Source organism: Hemicordylus capensis, chromosome 3 (genome assembly GCF_027244095.1).
Source record: "Hemicordylus capensis ecotype Gifberg chromosome 3, rHemCap1.1.pri, whole genome shotgun sequence".
Lineage (NCBI taxonomy): Eukaryota > Metazoa > Chordata > Lepidosauria > Squamata > Cordylidae > Hemicordylus > Hemicordylus capensis.
Window position 1 is genome coordinate 17,275,198 of NC_069659.1, and position 22,257 is coordinate 17,297,454.

The following is a 22,257-nucleotide window of genomic DNA, read 5'->3' on the forward strand; positions in this document are numbered from 1 at the left end:
GGCTCAGGGCAGTTTACATAGAGAAATAATAAATAAATAAGATGGATGGATCCCTGTCCCCAAAGGGGCTCACAATCTAAAAGAAACATCAGATAGACACCAGAAACAGCAACTGGAGGTACTGTGCTGGGGGTGGATAGGGCCAGTTACTCCCCCCCTGCTCAATAAAGAGAATCACCACGTTAAAAGGTGCCTCTTTGCCTAGTTAACAATGAAATGTATGTGTATGTATGGTGAAGAGAGGAGGAGAGATGATGAGGAGGTTGTTCACACGACTGATTGGGCGGGGTGGTGGGTGGGTGGTGGTGGGGCTAGCTAAACTCACCTTCTCCCCAGACGAATACTCTTTTGTTGCTCCCAGACTATCTGCGCTACATTCTGCAGTGGTGAACTCTGGAGACCGGGACGATGCATTCTAGCTACTGGAGATCCCACAAAGCACCACGTGACACACACGATGCATTGGGGTATTCCCCCAGGAGACAAGCACTTTCGGTGCCCGATCACTCCCTTAACCTTGGGTAACAGCCAGGCTGAAAAGGTGGCACAGCCACAGAGGGATCGGGACCAATCTCAATGGTTCTCACATGCAGCCAAACCCAGGCTGGGAGTCCCTTGCCTGGGTTAGGCTGCGTGTGAGAACGGCCTCGATATTTGCATCTCATGAATCCAGCTTTGTCATCTTATATTTTGAGTTGCTTTTGCCACACACACCCTGCATAGCTTGTTTATTCCCTCTGTGCATATTTAACAAATTAGATTTCTGCCATTATTTCACATCTGACAGCAATCATTTGTTCTCGTAATAGTACTGTGAACACTCCTGGGTGTACACTAAATTCCTCAGAGCATCATTAGGTGAATCATGCAGCAACAGGTTCTAGAACAAGAGTATTAAGAAGTGCCTTGTCAGCTTCCCCATATCTACTACTACTGCTACTACTAATACGATTACTACAAGAATTTATCTGCCACTTTCCAACCAAATTTCTCAAAGCGGTCTATATAGAAAAATAAATAATAAATTAGATGGTTCCATGTCCCACAATCTAAAAATCTGTATCTGCATCTGCAGAGTTTTCTTCCCTCGGAGTCTGAGGACACATTTTCACAGTCAATATAATATATTTTATTGATTGATTTGATTTGATTTCTATACTGCCCTTCCAAAAATGGCTCACGGTGGTGTACACAGATAAATAATAAATAAATAAGATGGATCCCTGTCCCCAAAGCGCTCACAATCTAAAAAGAAACATAAGGTAGACACCAGCAACAGTCACTGGAGTTACTCTGCTGGGGGTGGATAGGGCCAGTTACTCTCCCCCTGCTAAATAAAGAGACTCATCGCGTTAAAAGGTGCCTCTTTGCCAAGTTAGCAGGGGTTAGCATATATGTGATTGTCTTGGTGTGGCTGGTTTAATAGGCTAAAGCAGAGGGAGGATTACTGTTTTTTAATGTACTGTGAAATGGGCTGTGCTTTGTAATGCTTGAAATGCTTGTAATTTGCTTGTAGGTGTCACTATAGCGAATAATATTACTTCTTTTCATTCACCCTGCCGCCTATTAAGATCGGCTAGGGAGATCCAGTTACGGTTGCCCCGGGCTTGTCTGGTGGTGACTCACGGCCGGGCCTTCTCTGTGGCTACCCCGGAGCTTGGGAATGCACTCCCTGTCAAAACACGAGCTTCTCCATGTCTGATTGCTTTTAAAAAGGGCCTTAAGATGCACCTGCTTTCCCAGGCTTTTAATTAAAACAAATATTTAATTGTTTTATTCTGTGAATTCTTTTTAATCTGTGATACTCTTTTTAATTGTTTGGTTTTATTTTAAATTATAATTTGGACTGCGTATACCTCCTAGAGCGTTTTCACACGTGACTTTACTTTCAGCTCTCGGAGTATCTGATGAGCGAAGTCATTTCGCCCTGGCTCTCTCCTCCGAGCAGCACGGTCAGATCTGCAAAGAAGGACTTTGGAGCCAGGATCCCTCCACGTGATGTGTGTGTGTGTATTATGCGCGCGCAATGCGATCCCATTAGAGGGCTCTTTGTTATGTTAATGTGATATCTGGTAGCCACTCCTGGTTTATTTAGAAAGAACTCACTAAACAACAGGATTTTTTAAAACCAAGACAGAAATTGGGATAAAATTGAATTTGGAAGGGAAACCCCAAATTGTGTGTCAAGTGCTCCCAAAGATCTTGCACTGACTTCAGTGGAAATTTGCCTGAGGAGGCTGATAAAAGTGATGGACAATCCTCTGTACCAAAAAACCCTGCATGGCAGGAGACCACCTAAAAGACTTCAAGGCTTTGGCACTGAATTTTAAATTAATTAATTTAAATTAAATTAATTCAATTCTTGTTATAAAGGGGAGAGATGTGTTGTATTCGATCAAGTAGTTGTTATGTTTTGTTGTTGAGAAGTTTGTCCCAGTGTGGATCCTGCAGATAATTTGTGGTGCAGAAGAGGTAGAGAAAGGAAAAGAAGAAAATGGAATTGTTTCTGAATAAACCTTTCATTAAATAAACATAAAATTTGATTGATTGATTGATTGATTGATTGATTGAGTGCATCAAGTCAGTGTCAACTCTTAGTGACAACACAGATAGATTCTCTCCAGGATGATCTGAACTTGGCCAGGATGAACTTGGCCTTTAAGGTCTCGCAGTGGTGCATTCATTGCTGCCGTAGTTGAGTCCCTCCACCTTGTTGCTGGTCGTCCTCTTCTTCTCTTTCCTTCAACTTTTTCCAGCATTATAGACTTCTCAAGGAAGCTGGGTCTTTACATAATATGTTCAAAGTATGATCGTTTGAGCCTGGTCATTTGTGCCTCGAGTGAAAATTCTGGATTGATTTGTCCATCCATTTGTTTGTTTTCCTGGCTGTCCATGGTATCCTCAAAAATCTTCTCCAGCACCAAAGTTCAAAAGCATCAATGCTTTTTCTATCTTGCTTCTTCAAAGACCAGCTTTCGCATCCATAGAGTGTCACGGGGTAAACTATTGTCTGAACGATTCTAATCTTTGTAGATGTTAGACATGTCACGGCATCTAAATATCTTTTCTAAGGCTTTCATTGCAACCCTACCAAGTGCTAGTCTGTGGTGTATTTCTTGACTGCTGGATCCTTTACTGTTGATAGTTGATCCTAAAAGGCAGATGCTATCCACCATTTCAGTGTCTTCATTGTCAATTCAGAGGCTGGTTGCTGTACCTGTTGTCATTAGTTTAATCTTCTTTCCATTTAGTTGTAATCCCATTTTTTCACTGTGCTCCTTGACTTTCATCTTTAGAGCTTGCAGATCACCTTGTGTTTATGAGGGAAGCAGCTATAAAACATAAGGCATACTTTTCCTCCTCTGAGAGGGTCTCTTCTGTATCAGAGTTCAGGTGGATTGTGACAGGTAGATCTGATGTATTTTTTAAAAGTTCCTTTTCTTCTAATCAGCAGTGCTGGATAACTGACCTCTTTCTTGTGTGTTTCTAATCTGTATTTATTATATCTTTCTTTTGAAAGGCCTCTTTGTTACTCTCTCCTGTCTTTGAAAGATAAAAGAGAACATGGAGAACCAAATTATACATGAGACAAGAAGTCACCCATGATTGGATTTCCCAACATGTTTCTCTGTTACTAAAGTAACCCTATGAGCTTTATCTCACTCTTCCGGGGATGAAATCAGAAAGAGGTTGTTACAAGTTCCTATCTTTATTTTCTAACAACTGTCACATGTGATTGCTGGTCTTGAACAAATCCAGTCAGACATTCAGAAAGCCATTTCTTTGATGCAAGATAAACTTCTTATTCTACACCTACAAACATGCCCCCCCAACACACACACACACACACACACACAAACACGCCGACACAAACACACCAATTCATTTAATTTTCCATATGAGCTTTTCTAGATTGACATTATCTATCAATAAATGCACAGTTGTCACTTACGTATTGCATGTGCATGGCATGGCTGAACCCTGCTAATCCTGCAAAGAGGCACCTTTTAAAAGTGATGATTCTCTTATGTTTATTATTTTATTTTATTTTTTAATTATTTATCAAATTTGTAGACCACCCCAAACTTCTGTCTCTGGGCGGTTTACAACAACATACAACAGATTAAAAGGAAAACCTTAAAACAGTTGAAAACCACAGTCAAGTGAAAAAGCTTGGATGAAAAAATAAGCCTTTAGGGACTTATAAAATGTTTTCAGAAATGGGGAGGCTCTAATTTCAGCAGCCACCTATTGGTGCAGCGGGGAAATGACTTGACTAGCAAGCCTGAGGTTGCCGGTTCAAATCCCCACTGGTATGTTTCCCAGACTATGGGAAACACCTATATTGGGCAGCAGCGATATAGGAAGGTACTGAAAGGCATCATCTCATACTGCACGGGAGATGGTAATGGTAAACTCCTCCTGTATTCTACTAGCAACCACAGGGCTCTGTGGTCACCAGGAGTTGACACCAACTCAACAGCACCCTTTACCTTTACCTAATTTCAGCTGGAAGCTCATTCCAGAGTCTCTGGGCAGCAACATCCCAACATAGTCATGGAAGGCCCTTCCCAACATAGTCATCAGATACTTTGGTGGCAACTGCAGATGCACCTCTCCAGAAGATCTCAGTGGGTGGTGGGGCTCATGGCTCTTTTAGTATACGGTAATAGGGGTCATCCCATGAAAGTGATTGCCAAGAAATTTAGGGCTGACAAAAGGAAGTACTTTTCCACACAATGTATAGTCAACCTATGGAATTCTCTGCCACAAGTTTGGTGACAGCCTGGATGGCTTTAAGAGGGGTTTAGATAATTTCATTGAGGACAGATCTCTCACTGTTGACCACCTCACTTTTACCTTCTGCTCCAACTACCATACTGCCATTTCCTTTGCCCAGGTCATGGGAAGAGCAAGGAAAGTGAGGTGCTCTTGGTGCCAAGGTTGGGAAGCCATTCTCCAGGTCACAGGTGGATCCTGAGGCTTGGCTGCTGTGGCTGGATTCCAACGCCCTATCATCCATCATACCAGGGCATGATGGGATTCAGAGTCCAACACTAGTAGGCAGGCCAAAGTTGGACAGTCATGCTCCAGATCAGGGGTAGGATGGCTATCCTGAGGCTTGCCAGCTGTGGTTGGACTCCAACACCCATTGCCCTATTGTCCATCACAGCAGGGCATGATGGGAGCCGGAGTCCAAGATGTGCAGGTGGGCCAAAATTGGGCAGCTACTTCGCAGGGTTGTTGTGTATGAAGTATGCGCCTTCTTCAGTGTGACAGCACCTCAGATGTCTATGGACTGCTCTCTTCTCCTATGTAGCTCTGAGATCCTTGCCTCTTTATATGGAATTAGTCTACGTCTCCAGTTTTTTGGAAGCAATAAAATAATAATAATAATAAAAGACATGCACAAAACACAGCGTACACTGTACCTGGTGTGTGGATTGGTTTGCCAGAATTCTTATCTCTTCTCTTCCCCCCACCACTGAGAAAATATCACCCATTTTCTACCATTGACTTGTTAATGTTCACAATGTAGCCCATCTCCTAAGAGAGATTAAGATGAATTCTGCATACCAAAGGTTTACTGGTTTGTAGCCAAACAGGCTTTGCCAGTTTTGTGCACATCCCTTATGTGAGACAGCTTCCAAAGGACAACTGCAGGGCAGGAAAGGCAGAGCTCTTGAAATCCATCCTCCTTTCAATATGCCTTAACGGCACACATTTCCAAGCAAAAGGAGAGGGCTCCTTTTCAGTGGGTGACCTGTTGTTTCACCCAGCCAAGTCATGTGGTGCAAAGCAATACACACACACACACACACACACACACACACACACACACACACACCAATTTCACAGTATTAAAGGACCTTTTTTTATTTTGCTTCAAAAAAATAAATAAATAAAGAGGGAAGCATAACTAAGACTAATTCCATATTGAGGCAGGAATATCAGAGCTACATAGGAGAAGGGAGCAGTCCACAGACATCTGAGGTTCTGTCACACTGAAAAAGGAGCATATTTCATACACATTTTAATGTAAATTGCCCTGAGCCATTTTTGGAAGGGGGGTATAGAAATCAAATAAATAAATAATAAAGAAATACACACCCCTGTAAAGTAGACTCCAGCTCCCATCATGCCCTGCTGTGATGGACTAGAAGGTGGACCAACTTTGGCCTTCCTGCAGGTGTTGGACTCTGAATCCCATCATGCTGTGCTGTGATAGGCATTCAAGTCCAGCCACAGACAGCAAGCATCAGAATTCACCCATGACCTGGAGCATGGCTGCTCAATTCTGGTTCACCTGAAGGTGCTGGACTCTGTCTCCCATCATGCCCTGCTGCAATGCATGATAGGCCAATGGGCACTGGAGTCTAGTCACAGACACCCCACCCCTGCACTGGGGCATGGCTGCCCAACTTTGGCCCCCCTGCAGGCATTGGACTCTTACTCCCATCATGCCCTGTTGTGATTGACAATAGGGCGATGGGTATTGGAGTCCAGCCACAGCTGGGGACCCACAGGGAAACAACATAATTTTAGAGTCACAAGGTACAAATCTCTTTGTATATATCTGAGTATAGACACATCATTGTCTTCAGAGCAGTGGGAAAGGAACCCATGTCCTATTCTCCTTCTAAACCACTAAGTTAACCAGGTGACCTTGTGCCAATCCCATGCTCAGATTAATCAAAAATCAAATGTATTAATGGGGGAAAAAAATCTTACTTCTATACCTTAAAACAAACTGCCTTTTTCAGACTCTACCTCCCCTGCCGAAAGACACAATTTCCTGGTGCTAACTTGGTCATTGCCTGGTAATTTTAAGATTGCAAACCCTTTAGGGACAGGAGACCATCTTATTTATGTATTTATTTTTCTTTGTAAACCACTTTGAGAACTTTGGTTGAAGAGCGGTATGTAAATATCCTTAATAGTAGTAGTACTAGTGGCAATTGATTTGAAAAAAGGTGCAGATTAACTTTTCATTTGCAAAAGAAGCCACAGCGTGATAATTATTTGGAGAACATTTTGAGAATAATTGGAAGTCCCGCAGGATATTCTTGGAATTCCCCACCTCACATATTTGCTATAAGAATCCTCTGAAGATTCTTATATTCACCCCAAGTCTCTTCATCACCACCACAGAAATGTTATGGGTGCAACAAGAGATCAGCAGTAGCCCTTCTAAGGACTCTTGGCAGCATCCCAGTAATACCAGCCTCTATACTGGTCCTGGAGCTAACATTTGAAGGTCCCAAGGAAAGCATCTCCGAAGTGGAACATAACCTTCAGGGACACTCATTGGAATTGCTTAACAATTACCTCTGAAAAGCCCAGAGGCCTACAGGAAACATTCTCGCTTCAGAATGATTATATGTAGCCAGGAGAAAAAGTTCGAATGTGTCAAATACCACCCCAAATTGCAAAGTAGAACAATCTATTATTTTCTGTTATTGCATCCAAGCTGTTTCTCAGTGCAGCTTCTGTGTGGCTTTATGGAGTTAATAAGCTATGAAATGTAACACATTTTGGTTTTTCAGGCGTATTAGTGGCACTCCTCTCCGGAGAAACATCATTAAGTCACATATGCTAATGCAGCTAACCTACCACAACTAAAAGGCAGTTGCCCTGAAATGGTTGCATAATTTCCTTTCCAGTATCTGTAGTTGTTGCCCTGAAGAATCAAGTTGCTTCAGACTAAGGGATGGTAAATGGCTTTAAACGGTTATGGTTAAAAGAAATGTAAGGGCGAATCTATGAAAACTGAAACCAGACATGTCTAAAATCGCAGGACAAAAAAAAAATCTCGGACAGGACACCTCCCTTTAAAACTGAGGGCTCACACAGCCCCTTTAAATCGGAGGAGAGCAGGTCTGTACCTGCTCCTTCGCTGCTCACAGCCATTGCTGCCATCCTGGTGCTCCCTCCGCTATGCCCGCATGTGTGGCGCTGGTATGCATATGGCCTCTGCACATGCTCAGTGTGCCAGTGCTGAGCAAGGGAGCTGGGAGATGCCCCACTGGCGCATGGGCATAGCTGGGGGTAGAGGTGCACACAGGTAATTTTGCAGCCTGGGCCTAAAGGCCTTTGGAGCCCCCCCCCCCCCCCGCATCACCCCCCTACACACATACACAGTGTTTTTAACATGTGGGTTCTTGAGGGCACAAACAGCTACTGAACTCACAAGAATGCAATATCAAACTGGTATGTTTATGCAAATATGCATTAGCAGAAACATTTCAACATGCCACTTAACATCTTCCCATCCCACATATTTCCCCCCCACTCCCCCCTCTGTCTCGAAAGCACCTGGCTCAGGTCACAATCTCACTCGGCCACCTGGCACAGTGTGGGCCAGTGGTGACCACACCACCCAGACTAAAGAGGATTTGGGGGCACGCAGGGTGTGTGGAGACCCTGGACTTTGGCCCTGAAGTCCAGGGTTAAAAGCACCTCTGGCTGGGGGGAACACCAGGATGGGGGGGGGACACCAGGATGGCGGCAATGGTGGTGAATGGAGGAGGAGCAAGTATGGACCAGCTCTCTTCCGCTTAGACAGTCGAATCGCTCTCGATTTAGATAGCCCAATCACATCTTGGCACATCCCTAATGAGTGTAACTTTGACACTGCATGAGCACACTGTTAAGATGTCAACCACTGTGTTATATTTTTGCCTCCTTTTGAAAGTGTTTTAGTTTAGGCAGGAGTTTAACTGGGTTAGCTGAAGTTTCTGTGTTTCTGAGGTTTTTCTCTGCAGAGCAAATTTCATTGGCTGTCCATCTCCAGAGCAGGGTTCTTGTGCAATTTTCACAGCGCCACCTGATGGCTAGCTCTTGCATTTCATGATGAGCTAATTACTACTTTTAGAGCAAATGGTGGCTCTTCACGAAATGCAAGTGCTGGCCAGCGGGTGGTACTGAAAAAATCATTCTAGCACTTTGCACTGCTTATGAACAGTGAGTGAAATTGTGCAGGCTGGGATTCCAAAAGCACACTGAAATGTAAGAAAAAAATAGCCAGAATGTGCTTGAAAATGTGCTATTCCAGTGCTTCTTGCTGCAGTTGGAGCATATGGAGACTTTTTGTAGTGCTTTAAAACATCTGCTTGATCAGAGAACATAGCAGGACAGAAAAATATGTGTGTGTTTACTACGCATAATGATGGCTCTATGATATTGTCTTCAAACCTATATTTTTAATGCAACTTCAAATGAAGACAATCACTACACAAGGTCAAAGGTCAGAGAAATTCAAGACAACTTGATTTCTCCTCAGTTTTGAAGCAAGTTCCATATTTATGCCATTGCCCAATATGAGCTTAGCTACATGCTATTTAAGTGTATCACTAAGTGTGAATGCAAGAGGTCTTCAGAGGTTGCACTCTGTGTTCTCCCATCCATGGAAGTGTGGAGAGTAGCAGTGCTGGACAGGGCCTTCTCTGTTGTGGCACCAAACTTGCTCTCCAGAATGGCTCCCTTTGCTTCTTCATTAATTGTCAGACCTTAGATGAAGACTGTTGAATTTAAGAAGGCAATTGAGATCTATTGAGCTATGAAACTCTACTCGTTGCTGGTGCTTCTCGTACACATCTCAATTTTATTGTTTCATTTTATTTAGTCACCGCTATTGATGATCTTGTTAATTTGTTTTTTCTTGTCACATCTCTTTGCATCGAGAAGAGGGATAAAAAATATCTAGAATTATGATAATGGTGATAACTAACTGGAGTGCTTCCTTGTGCAGCATTTTTGAACAGTGGCTCCGAAGACACCAACCTTTGCGTGAGGTTTACCCTGCTGCAAATGCCCCCATTGGACACAACCGTGAATCTTACATGGTCCCCTTCATTCCCCTCTACAGGAATGGGGAATTCTTCATTCCCTCAAGAGAACTGGGATATGACTATGAATACCTAGCAAATCCAGGTAATGAAGTGGTAGCCTTTAAACTGGTAGCCTTTATGTGCTAGATCTGAGGTCTTTGTGTAGGGCCAGGAGGCCCCATGATAATTCATATTGAGACCCCAGACTGACATATCCCTGTATACTGGGAACCTTTGAAATAACAGTGGGAGAGCCATGCCTTTAGGAGAGGGGTTTTGTGGCTATATACACACACACACACACACACACACACACACACACACACACACACACACATTTACACACACACACATTTATATCCCACTCTTTCTCCAAGGAGCTCAGAGCGGTGCACATGATTATTTTTATCCTCACAACAACCCTGTGAGGTAGGTTAGGCTGAGAGATGTGTGACTGGCTCAGATTCACCCAGTGAGTTTCATGGCACTTCCCAGTTCTAGTCCACCATGCTGTGCTGGCTATGGCTCCGTGGTAGAACACATGATTTGCCTGCAGGAGATCCTAGGAAGGGATCTTCTGTATCTGCTGGTAGGGTGGATAATGACCCATGTGTGAAAACCTTGAAAAGTTGCTCCCAGTCAGTGTGGACAACATTAAGCAAGACGGACCAGTGGTGTGACTCAGTATAATGCAGTTTCCTATGTTGCACAAAAGGTCCCAAACAATCAGGGTTAATTTCTCAATTTGTGCAATGCAAAAAACCTGTGGCTTAGTCAGCATGCTATCGAATCTTGGAAACAAAACAAAGAAATTCAGCCTTAGCACTCACCAGTTTGATTTCCCAGCCTGCCCCCGACTTGTCTTTCTAGTATACTATTAAGCCTGGGACAGAGTAGTCAGCAATTACTGCATGGAGGTGTTGGTTAGAATAAGAGAAAGGACTTACCAAAATGCTGCACACTTACTTTGGATATAAATAACCTTTTCCCTTCTCAATGGATATCCATGCAAGTGCTCATTCTAGAAGACTGCCTGCATTGCCTGTTCCTACAGCTGTTTTGCAGTGGAAGGAATGAGGCACAAGGGATGGAAAAGAAGGAAGCTCAGGAGCACCATGTGGGAGGAACAGGAAGTACTGAAACACCATACTTTCTGGCCAATGGAAAGATGGACCCTGCAATCAGTGGTGATTTCACCGAATATTACCCATGTCTTTTAAGCCTTTCCTCTACAGCAGAGATGCCCAACTTTGGGTCCCCAGATGTTGGTCTACAACTCCCATCATCCCCAGCCACAAAGCCATTGTGGCTGTGGGTGATGGGAACTGTAGTCCAACAACATCTGAGGACCCAAGTTTTAGGACCCCTGCCCTACTGTAGTTATTTTAGCCAGTATATTTTAGAAAAAACAGCCTTACAGAACTTTAGCAGCAGCAGTTTCTGACACCCTTCCCTTTCCCATGAAGCCCTCTATGCCATATGAAAGTATGTCCCTGAGGGTTGTGCATTCACTTCATGGAATCGGGGAGGATGTCAAAGCTTGTTGCTTCCTTGCTACACCAGTGCTGTTGGTTGGGGAGTTCTGTTAGGGTGCTCTCTTGCTTCACTGGTGCATCCTTGCTCCCTATGACAGCCTGCTCTTTTGAAGCAAAGAAAATATCAGAAAATTCTGTCACAGATCTCCTATCTGATGTCCACCTAAGGCTAGCCAAGGCACCTATATACAGCAACTAAAATTTGACACCAGAGTTCTAAGATGGCCTGAAATTTAAGTGGGAATGCTGGATAGCCTTAACTGCCGTTAATGTTGCTGTCAATTTAATATTTAACCAAAGTTAAGGTGTGAAGAAGGGAATTCCTTCCAGAGCAAGGAGGCTATGGGAGGCAAATCCATGCAATCCCACAATTCCTCTCATGACATCTGCAACTGGCTTGAATGGATTCTTCTACAGCTGTTTGTGAGGGGTGTGTGGGGGGGGAAATTGGAGCAGGACTACAGAGCTGGAGGAGAGGGGGAATCAACTTTTCCTCCCGAACCTTCTCTGTCTTAAATTGCCCCCCCCATACTGTTGCCCATGGAGGTGGATGGAGAAGATAGGTACTAGGGATGTGCAAATCAATTTGGGTACAAAACGGTATGTACCCAAATCTACCTGTTTGGGGAGATTTGTGGACAAAAACAAGTCACCCCTGTGCTAGCTGGCCAGATTTGGGTCCAAAACAAATCGCTCAGATTTCGGACCTGAAAAAATTGTAGATTCAGACCTGCATTTTGTGGTGATATCTTTTGCTGTCTCCATTTTGTGTCAGGGAAGTGTTTTGAAAATCCCGCCCTCCCAAGCTTCAGATTGGTGACTTACAGTGTGCAATGATAGGCTGATGATCCCCACCGCCCAGTTCCAGATTGGCTTGTTCAAATCTTGAGTTGCCAAGGGTGACTGACTTTGCATGGGCTAGGGGAAGGGTCAAAGAAGGGACAAGGAGTTCAAAGGATGGATTTTCAAATGTACTTAAGGAGGCAGCCAGCCACCATTCTGCCTCATGGGAGAAGAAAGAGAGAGCCAGAGGAGCTTTGCTTTGTCTTGCCTTGCCTGCCTGCTTCCTTGAGTAGATTCTCTGCTTTTTGTTCCTGCTTTCCTGATTGAGGAAAAGAGAAGAGAATTTTTTTCCAGCCTCTTCCTCCTGCTGAGAGAATCACTGCCTGTGCTTGCTGTCTTTGCGAATCCATTTGGGTACAAAACGATTTGTACCCAAATCTACCTGTTTCAGGAGATTTGTGGAGAAAACAAAGCACCCCTGTGCTAGCTGGCCAGATTTGGACCCAAAACAAATTGGGGGTGATTCGATTTGGGTACAAGTCGAATCAAAAAAATTGATTTGTGCATATCCCCAATAGGTACCTGTATTGTCTTTTCCTTTCTCTCCAATACTAAAGCCGCTTCAACAAGGCTGATCTGAGTCAGGGAAATGGTGAGAAAAGAAAAGGTCTAATGCCTGCCCCCCACCATGGCATAGTCATGTCACAAATTGGTACCTCCATCTTTTAACCAAAGGAAAAAGATGTGCACATACTGCCTCTAACCCAGAAGGTTCCATGTAGTCAAAATGGGTATATGGAGCTTCCATGTTATACCACTGAATATCAGTCACTGGCAAGCAACAATGAGAAAGGGGTATGGCCTTTGAGCCCTCCTTCTCAGAGGCATCCCACTAGCTACTGAGGGAAACAGGATGCTGAATGAGATGGGTTGTGCTCTGATCCAGCAGGACTCCTCTTATGTTCTTATATTGAGGGATCACATTGCACTTTCCCATATTGTGTCAAGGCCTTAAGCCTTGATGAACATCTGGGGTGGCCCAAATTTTGTACGCTGCCTGGAGATGTACATATCAGGTGGTATAAAAATATGATAGATAGATAGATAGATAGATAGATAGATAGATAGATAGATAGATAGATAGATAGAAGGTGTTGGTGTACTTGTGGCAAAGCAACAGATGTTGCCTTAACCCATGCCCCTGCCACCCTAATCCTTGCAAGTTTTGGAAGTGGGGCAGGGGGCAGGGAGGAGGGAAAGTTGCCAGCAGCCTCCTCTTCTCTCCTCGTGCTTCTTGCAAGCTTTTCAAGGAGTGTGAGGAGAGGTGTTCCCTGCAAGTGTGCAATGGCCAGTTCAGTCCCAAAGAGCTGCTCTTATGGTGATGGTGTGGGACCCATTTTGCCACCCCATTTGGTTCTCAAGTAATCTGCCACCTGAGGCAACTGCTTTATTTCGCCTCATGAAAGGGCCGCCCTTGTGAACGTCACCGCTGATGTATTGCTTAACCACTGTTCAGGTATGAGTGGGTAATCTGCTGCAGAAAAGTGAGGCACTGGAGGAGGAAGAGCCTACTCCATCAGGCTACTCCTGATCCCTTTACTATGGTTAAGAAAGTTTTTCCTGCACTATGTCCACACCGGCTCCTTCAAGTCCATTGCTTTTTCCTTCCTCGGTTTATTTTTCAAAGGGGGGAGGGATAGATTGCCAAGGGCTCTCCACCGCCCCCTTTTCAGTGCTTGCTACAAAACCTTGTAGGATCTGTTTATCCTCAACTGAAAATGTGATTTGGAGCCACGAGGCTGGGAATTGGACTTCAAAGGCAGCCAAGACTTTTAAACAACACTGATGTGTAAATGGCTCCCTCTGCACACACACGCCACACATACACACACATTTTGTCAGAATGACAGTTTTAGGACTCTGGGCAAGCGCTGCCCCATGGAAACATTTCATCTTCTGACTTGAAGGTGCGTGAGATGCATGCTGTTCTTAGCAAATTGGCCCCCGCCTCAAGCATTCAGCCTATCCCATTCTATTCTTCCGCTAAATCCAGCGTGCTGATTCAGTGCCATCCGGAATTTGTTTGCCTTTTAAAATGCCCAGTTCTTTTGTTGCCCAATGGAAAAACATGGCTCTCTGTCAGTAGCTGTTCCGGCCACCATATTAGACTTGTTAAAACAGCAAGTAGCAATCGCTAGCTTCACTGCCTGCATATGCCACTGTAAATAGAAGTAACGGTTCAGAAGTGCCACACCGGATAAATGTGTTAGATTTTTTAAAAAAAGAATATAGATAGATTATTGTAGCCTACAAGTGTGGTCAGAGGCACCTAATAGCACAACGGGGAAATGGCTTGATTAGCAAGCCAGAGGTTGCTGGTTCGAATCCCTGCTAGGAAACACCTATATCGGGCAGCAGCAATATAGGAAGACGCTGAAAGGAATAATCTCATACTGTGTGGAAGGAGGATATGGTCAACCCCTCCTGTATTCTACCAAAGACAGCCACAGGGCTCCGTGGTCGCCAGGAGTCGACACCGACTCAACAGCCTACTTTAGCTTTACAAGTGTGGTCAGGAATCTCTTCTCAGTTTTTATCCTCCCTTGAAATGCGGACTCTCCTCAAGCCACAGAAGCCTTCTGGCTCCAGCCTCCCAGCTCAAATTACTCTGAAAAGTGGATGTTATACAGAGCAAGGATGCACTAACAGAACTTCTCAACTGACTGCTCCAGTGCAGGATTGCACAGCCCTTGGAAGCAAAATTGGTGAGGACGGGGAGGGTGTAAAAAAAAAATGCCACCCCCCTCTGCTCCACCAGTACTGTTAGTTGGGAAGTTCTATTAAGCTGCTCACTCACTGCTCTGTATGCCAGCCAATAATACAGAGAATCAACACTGGGAATCCACAAGAGCTTGCATTATATTGTTGGCTCCATCTACAGGGAATCTGCAGCAATCAGTGAAGCTACCGCCATTTCCCCTACTTCTTTGATCCTTTCTTTGGAAAATGATGGTTGTTTCATGATTGTTCACTGATTGCTGCAGATTTCCAGCAAATGGTGCTAATATAACACAATACAAATATGATATGACAAATATTTGCATACTGCTTTTCAACAAAAGTTTCCCAAAGCGGTTTACAGAACAATAAATAAATAAAAGTAAGTAAATAAAATGGCTCCCTGTCCCCAAAGGGCTCACAATCTAAAAAATAAACATAAGAGAAACACCAGCGACAGCCACTGGGGAGGTGCTGTGCTGGGGATGGATTGGGCCAGTTGCTCTCCCCCCACTCAAAAAAGAGAATCACAGCTAAAAAGGTGCCTCTTTGCTGGGGATCAGACTATTTCCTAGTGTAGATTCTCCATTTTATGGTTCATAAACATTTGAGCTGATGTTGGAATGTTTCCGCATCTGGAAGGGCCCACTACTGTAGCCTCAGGTCCTTTTAACTGTAGGGAATTGAACCTGTGACCTTCTACATTCACTGTACAATTATTGCCTTTGATGAACCATGGTGTAATATCAAATGGCATCACTATTCTTAGGTCAGGGTCTACTTCCCCAAAGACTTCATAATGGTTTCCCTTGGAAGGCCCACAGTATGTCTTGGTCACGCCATGTTTTATTCAAAGAAGAAAAATCCCTCTTAAAAGCCTGACACATTGATTTAGAATCCAGTCAAATACAGCAAATTACCCTTTGATCTTCTCTTTTGATCAGCTCATGGGGAAATTGTTATTGTTTTCCTCCTGCTAATTAAGAGGAGGCTTTGAAACGAGGCAGCCTGCTACAAGCTGAGTTTCCTTGGAAGGAGAGAATTTGGGAGACTTACAGAGTTCTTGAAACATCTGTTCATAAGTACACAGCTTATAAACATGGGGGAGAGGCCGGCATCCAAACGGCTCTTCAGTAATGCTGCATAGCAAGCACAGAATAGTTCTAAGCCAGGGGTTCTCGGGTCCCCAGGTGTCATAGGGAGATGCCTTCTACTGAGTCAGACCATTGGTCCATCTAGCTCAGTATTGTGTACACAGACTGGCAGCAGCTTCTCCAAGATTGCAGGCAAGAGTCTCTCTCAGCCCTATTTTGGAGATGCTGCCAGGGAGGGAACTTGGAACTTTCTGCATGCAAGCATGCAGATGCTCTTCCCAGAGCATCGTTGGACTACAACTCCCATCATCCTCAGCCTGGGATGATGGGAGCTGCAGTCCAATGACATCTGGGGACCCAAGGTTGGGTACCCATGTTCTAGTCTACAGCGGTCACTCAGAAGCGAACAACATGATCCTGGAACATTCAAGGCTCTCTTTTGCCAGCCATGAACCAGCTTCAGACTCACATGCTCCTCTCCTCTTTGACTTCCTTTTTGGTGGCAAAACATAGTTTGCTATTACCTCTGAACCAAAACATTGTGACTTGTGCAAGTCATAGTTAGTCTTCAAGTTGGAACGGGAAACCATGTTTTGGGGATCTCAACTACCTCATCACCTAAAAACACCACTGACATACTCCCAGACTTCCAATAGAGCCACCCTTGCCACTGATGGCACAAATGGGAGGAGAGTTGATCTTGTGGTATCAAGCAGGACCCTTTGCTAAGCAAGGTCCACCCTGCTTTACATTTGAATGGGAAACTACATGTGAGCACTGGAAGATATTCCCCTTAGGGGATGGGGCTATTCTTGGAAGAGCATCTGCTTGCTTGCATGCAGAGGGTTCAAAGTTTTCTCCCTGACATCTCCAAGATAGGGCTGAGGGAGACTCCTGCTTGCAACCTTGGAGAAGTTGCTGCCAGTCTGTGTAGACAATACTGAGCTAGTTGGACCAATGGTCTGACTCAGTATATGTAAGACAGACTAACACCAACAAACCTGGAAGTCACACCACTGTGTCAACAAACCATTGACTGAGCAAGGCAATTTGTGCTAGCAACTGGCCACAGCATAGATGGAAATGAGCCAAAGGTTTCTTGTGAGAGTGGAGCAAGCTCTTGCAAGGCTACTGGGTGCTTGAAAGAGATTTCAGAAGGAGAAAGAGAGGAGGCCGAGGAAGAGAAAATGTCGAGTGCTGATGGCCAAAGGAGGGAGTAAAGAGATGTCCTGCTGGGCAGATAAGAAATAGGGTGATGACTGACATACCTCCTCCACTCCATTACTGAGGTCTCTGGGGAAGAATAGAAACCATCACGGTTTGTGTTTCTTAATTCCGGTCCACTGGTGATGGTTTGTGCAAAATATAGAGCCCTTTCTCACAACCCTTGAGAAGGGCTTGAAGGGGTGAGGGGAGGAAGCCTCAAAAAGCTTACCTCCCCCACAGATGATCCTCTCCTCATTGCTGCTGGGTTGGGCAGATTGCCCACCCAGATGTTTGCTGGCTTCTGCCTGCAGCAGGGACGTTGGGGGGCTGGGAGACCTCCAGAATGCCCAGAATGCACCACCTGAGTGTGCAGTGCATTATGGAGCATTCCCTGACACTGGCCAGGAGGCTGCTGGTGTGTGGGTGCCGCACGGAGGCGATCAGTTAGCCCGGGCTAATGGCATGTGCTAACAGGTTGCCTTGCAGGTTGACCGCAGTGAGAAGCATGGCTCCCAGTGGTTCTGACATGCAAGCAAAACTGGGCTGGACTTCCCTAGTGTGGTTTTGCCTGCGCATGAGAACAGCCTCGTAGTCTGCCAATTCAGATGAAATGGCATATTATGGTGTGCTGAGAACCAGGAACCATAGGGGATAACCGGAACGTGCAGGGTGAGGGAGAGGAGGGAATGCAGGAATCTAAGGCTTGTTCAGGTAATGCCAAATCATAAGCGGGCATTACATCCTCATTGAGACTATGCATTTATTGTTATTTTTTAATTTTAAAATATTTTATACTGCTTTTCAACCAAAGTGTGCTCAAAGCAACTGACATAGCAAAAGAAGATAGGAGATGGTTCCCTGTCCCCAAAGGACTCACAATATTAAAATAAGAGCAACACAACAAAAGAGACACCAGCAACAGCCCCTGGAGGGACACTCGCCCAATCCAGACATTGTAGTGTACAAGTGTACACTACATATCTGTACATTTGTACATGTTTGTGTGAATGATTGTACCTGTGTTTGTTTTAAAAATGAACCAGGATACAGGCCCTTCAAATGCATGGTACAGATAGGAAGTATACTGCTGTACCTGCATTCAGCATAGCATGTGAATGACTGTACCTGTGTACAGATCTGTACCTGTGTACACTGTATACTCATTATATGAGTGTTTACCATAATGTATGAATGGGCCTATGTTGGGCTGAATAGGGACAGTTGCTCTCCTCACTGCTAAATATAGGAGAACCAATTCTTTAAAGTAACCACCTAATGGTGCAGCGGGGAATGCCTTGACTAGCAAGCCAGAGGTTGTCGGTTCGAATCCCTGCTGGTATGTTACCCAGACTATGGGAAACACCTATATCGGACAGCAGTGATATAGGAAGATGCTGAAAGGCATCATCTCTTACTGCACGGGAGGAGGCAATAGTAAACCCCTCCTGTATTCTACCAAAGACAACCACAGGTCTCTGTGGTCGCCAGGAGTCGACACCGACTTGACGGCACACTTCACCTAATTCTTTAAAAGGCACTTTTTACTCAGCAGTACATTTAGAATGACGTGGTATAATAATGTGAACCTATCGGGTTCTGCCTAGGCTGGAATTCTGTATGCTGCTGGCCCTTGTGGCAAGTCACTAAAATGCAACAGCCCTTGAGTCCTTAGAGCCCAGGTTCTCAAACTTGGGTCCTCAGATGTTGCTGGACCTCAGCTCCCATAATCCCCAGCCCTTGTGGCTGGGGATTATGGGAGCTGAAGTCCAACAACAGCTGGGGACCCAAGTTTGAGAACCCCTGCCTTAGAGCCCTAGCTAAATCCCGCCCTATGAGACCAGCCCTTGTTTCTCCTCCCAAGAAGAGAGGAGAACTTCCAGCCTTGGAACCAGAATTACCCCAGGATCAAGGTCTTCTTCCTCTCCCCTCTCCTAAACGATCTGCTTGGCTTGACCTCTGGCATGTTTCTGACCTTTGGCTACTGCTTTGCCCCGATTCCTGACTCTCTAATTGGCTTGAGCTCTGGCGTGTTCCTAGCTATTGGCTTGATTCCTACCTACTTGGCTTGACCCAGGGTGTGTTCCTGACATCTGGCTACCAGTTGTCTTTTGCTTCCTGATTGACTACTTGGCTTGACCTCTGCCCTGACTGGTTTTCTGGCTTTCCTGGTCCTGTTTTCTAGCCTTGCACCCTTAGTGACTGCTGTCTACAGTTTAGGCCTGACAGCACCTAATAGCCTACTGTTGTTTCTGAGTTATCAGGAAGCAATGTGGACTTTGAAAGTGCAATTAGGTCAAACAAGCATGTGGGATATGTTGTAAAAATGTAACCCCAAAAGCTGCTTTGGACCTGAGAGTTGCCAACAAAGTAGTATTATGAGGATTGAGGCAAAATGTTGATGGTTAGCCGATTGGCTGTAATTAGAATTGACAGTGCATAGGAAATATCCTCTTGAGGGAGTATTGAACTCCCTAAGATGTGTGGCTAGGGAAAATAAGAATTAAATTATCAAGTTAAAGAGGAAGATTAGAAAGAGAATTTTAGCCACAGGGATTTCCTCAGGCTGCAGGACAATAAAACTAATTCAAAAGAGAACAGTAGGCAAGGGAAAAGTTCCCCTTGTGCAGAAAATATGATGTGGCTTATTACAACCGTTATCTGCACTGACTTAATTAACAGCACAAACAGCCGATTGTTTAAGAAAAAGTAATTATCGTTTGGTTTCGAGCCTTTTGGAGCAGGTCACTATCCGGTGGAGAACTTGGAAGGGATTGGAAAGAAGCATCTTCCAAAAAATATAGGGAAGCATCTGAAATTACTGCAGAGGCAAACATTTCAGGGGGAGTGGAAATAGCCAGAATGAAAATAAAAATTGCACAGTCTGAGCAGGAAATACATGTGTCAACTTTCTCCACAAATGGCACTTTTAGGCCTTAAACCAGCGCTACCCACCCCACTCCACCAAGCCAGGGTTGGAACTGAGATTTAAAAAGCAAACCACCACCAAAACCCAGCTCATTTATATCGAACCCAACTCCAAGTCTGTTTCAGGTCCTCTTGCACCTCCAATGATGTCACGGGGAAGACGCAGGGTCTGATCTCTTCCTTGGCCTCCTTTCGAAAATGTCCAGTTCCCCCTCACCCATGTACGCCTGCCTCCTCCCAGGCCACCTCCCTCCCTAGGGGAGCAGAGGCAGATCGTTCTCCCCCTCCCTTCCCTGATACCTGGGACATTGCTATAACTGTGTGCTAAACACAAGAAGCACTGGGAAAGGCACACAAGGAGTCCTGGGGAAGGTCATTTCCCCTATAATACTGACATGGCATGGAAAGGAGGAATGAGCTCGCCAAAACAAAACAAACAAACCAAAAAACTTGTGGGATCATAATGCTTGTGCTGTTTTGAGATCAGCATTTGGAGGCTGCCTGGCTTTGCGGCCCAAGCTGTGTTCAGAGCCATCAGTAACTAGCACCCATTCCTTTATGGAGGATTCAGGATACATGCCTTGCATGTAGATAGTCCCAAGTTCAGTCCTTTACTATCTAAGAGATTTTAGGAAGGGATGTGCGAGCAGGTTCGGAACCAAACCAGTTCGAGGTTGAAGTGGTTCTGTTCAAAGGCTCAGGGTCGAGCCGAACCACCTCCAGTTCGGCTTGACCCCAGACTGAAACCCACCCCATCCTGTTTGTGTGTGTGGGGGGGGGAGGGTCACAGACTGTTAATTAAAAAAAAAAAACTTACCCCCTCCAGGGGGCTTCTCCAAGGTGGCATGGGTCATGCCCAGGCCACGCAGAGGCCCAGTGCGCGGGCGTGGCGACCTCCAAAATGGCTGTATCACCAGGGAAAGGCCTGGATGGGCCGAAGAACAGCTAAACAGGGCCATTTTTGAAGGAAAGAAGGCGGAGGGGAGGGGGAACCTCTGTGGATCCCCCCCCACTGCCTCAGAGAAGCCCCCTGGAGGAGTAGGTTTAAAAAAGGTCCGCAACCCTCCCCCCTGGACCAAAGCTGCCTGGGGGGGTTGAATGGGTGCCGTACCGAAGTGGCCCGGTCCTGTTCGAGTGTGGACTCAAACCAGACTGGACCAGCTGGTTCTGTGCACACCCCTAATTTTATGTGCCAGGGCTAGGAATAAATCTTTGCCTCCATCGCCTGCTACTGGTCAGTACTGGCCGAGATGGACCCCATGGTCTGATTTGGTCAAAGGCCATTTTCTGCATTCGTTATCTAGATGGTGTGAGGGGTAAGTCAACCCAGTGGTGTTCTGTGCGTGCAAGTTGCGCATATATTGCGCAAACACAAAAACTGCACAAATGACGATACACAAGCATTAACCCATTGGAAATAACGGGCTTGCTCTTGTGCCGCTCCGTTTGCACAATTTTTGCGTTTGTGCAATTTGCGTCACTTGCAGAACTTGCACGCTTGCAGACTGACTGAGCTGGCACACCCTTGCACAGTACAGTATGTGGGCCACCAGCACCTGAAATCCTCCATAGTCTGAGGAGGCTGAAATGTCTGTTTACTGCCAAACTGACTTCTATGCTGCCTTCTTTCCATAAAGCACCCCTACAGTGACTTACATACAACGCATCATTTAAAAAGAAGTCTATTGACTTGAATGAGCTATGCAGATGAAAAGGCATGGCAAAAACAACAACAAGGCCCCAATCAGGGGCCCTCTTTGAGACTCAAGTTGCAAACTCCTGCTCAAAGTGATTCACTGTCATTGCAACTAATCACAGTTTGCTCTCAGTCCACGGACTGAAATCAGCCTCACTTCATCATGGACCAACCAGCCAAGTCAGGGAGGAGTGGAATAGGCTTGCCCCAAACCCAAGAGTGAATAGGCTTGCCCCAAACCAGCTTCGAAGCAGCAGGAGCCACTTGAAGAGAGATGATCTGCAGTGCACTTTCTCAAGAGAGGGGAGTATTCTGACTGCCTTCTTTAAAGATGCGGTTGCAATCGGCAGCACTTCAAGAAAGCTATACGCAGAACATAATTTCCCCTCTCTCGACAAGTGCTTTGAACA

General features: G+C 45.2%; 1 protein-coding gene across 1 annotated transcript in view; it reads left to right on the plus strand.

Moving 5' to 3' along the window:
• The window catches only part of TYR (tyrosinase), a 67,203-nt gene that overhangs the window by 40,208 nt on the left and 4,738 nt on the right, over positions 1-22,257 (plus strand). The window contains exons 4-5 of the mRNA XM_053304926.1: positions 9,752-9,933; positions 20,424-20,426. Of these exons, the coding sequence (XP_053160901.1) occupies positions 9,752-9,933; positions 20,424-20,426 (185 nt within the window). The remainder of the gene's footprint in view (positions 1-9,751; positions 9,934-20,423; positions 20,427-22,257) is intronic.